Below are 1404 nucleotides of genomic sequence, written 5' to 3'. Positions count from 1 at the left end.
ACGCTCGTACTGGGAGCGGATATCTCTGAGGGCGCCGGAAAGGTCTGGAGCGGCGGCTTCAGACTCCACGGCTACCTGGACGCCCAGCTGGACCTGAGCCTGCAGCTCGGCCACCTCCCCTTCGTGGATCCTCTTCAGGAAGGCCAGCTCCTCCAGGAGGATATCAACGCTCTTCTCCTGCTCGGCTTTCGCTAAGGCAGCCTGGTCGGCATCACGGCGGGCCTCCATCAGCCTCCCCTCTGCCTCCTCCCGAGCCAGCATCTCCTCCTCATATCGACCCTGCAGTGCCCTCAGGGTCTGCTCCAGCTTCTCCCTCTGGCCCAGCACAGCCTGATGCTCGATCCTGGCTTCCTCCACGGCCGCCCTCAGGGACCTGGCCTCCTGCTCATAGAGCGCTCTGAGGCGGGACGGCTCGGCGTGCCTCTGCCTCAGCAGCAGCAGCTCAGCCTGCAGAGCCCGGTTCTGCTGCTCCAGCTCCCGCACCCTCTCGATGAAGCCTGCAAAGCGGTCGTTGAGCTCCTGCAGCTGGGTGCGCTCTTGTGTGCGGACGGCCCGAAACTCTGAGCTGATGTGAGCCGCCTGGCTGAGCTCCAGCTCCAGGGAAGAGACTGGCGAGGAGGAGGAGGAGGAGGAGAACAGCCCCCGGCTGGGAGAGGAGTACTGCAGGCGGGACGCGGCTAGGGGGGCCGCATGAGAAGAGTAGGTGGCGTGGGTCCTCCCTCTGGTCGTCGCCACACGAGGGGGGGGCTCATACCAGCGTTTGTACATGGAGGAGGAGTAGTAGGGGTCATATCCGATGCTACTCATGGCTGACTCCTGGAGGTGTGGAACAGGCTCAGGCTGAAACTAGACTGCCTGCTGCTGCTGCTGCTGCTGCAGCCTGTGCTTTTATAGCAGAGCAGGAAGGTCTGACGCAGGCGCGTTCTCCAAACTCTGACGATGCAGCGGCTGGAGGCTTACACTGCAATGATACAAAACACGGAAGGAGGCAAAAGGAGACGCATCGCAGAGCTAAAACAGGACATAAGCAACTTTAAGGCAGGAAAACAGAAACTTTATTTGACAACAAAGAACTAAAAACCAAAAACTAGATCATTAAGTTGAATTTGAGTCTGTCTTATAAAAAAAAAAAAAAAAAAAAAAAAAGCTGAAGGTTGGAAAAGAATTATATCCAAAGGACAAAAAGCAAACTCATGGAGCTAATTTTAGCACAGGGTGGATGAGGAAGAGGAGGAGGAGGATGGTGTTCTCATTTGACAATGGTGACTTAGCACATCACCAAATGGTGGAGAAAAGAATTACAGACGACTGCAATCGTGACCTCGATGATCCTCAACGTAAAAATGACTTTGCAAAAACAGAATTTTAAAGAAAGTAAAGAAAAAAAAAAATATATATATATAT

At 54.4% G+C, this 1404-nt stretch overlaps 1 protein-coding gene across 1 annotated transcript; it reads right to left on the bottom strand.

Annotated features, from left to right (window-relative positions):
* Positions 1–1374, bottom strand: LOC112142147 (neurofilament light polypeptide-like; the record flags this gene model as incomplete). Its single annotated transcript, XM_036211190.1, is given in 1 exon segment — positions 1–1374. A coding segment is annotated over 1 exon segment (807 nt), but the record flags the coding sequence as incomplete, so codon positions are not given.
* Between the last annotated feature and the right edge of the window lie 30 nt (positions 1375–1404).

This window comes from Oryzias melastigma, unplaced genomic scaffold (genome assembly GCF_002922805.2).
Source record: "Oryzias melastigma strain HK-1 unplaced genomic scaffold, ASM292280v2 sc00889, whole genome shotgun sequence".
Lineage (NCBI taxonomy): Eukaryota > Metazoa > Chordata > Actinopteri > Beloniformes > Adrianichthyidae > Oryzias > Oryzias melastigma.
The sequence above is the reverse complement of the archived record's forward strand: the minus strand, read 5'-3'. Positions and strand labels throughout refer to the sequence as shown.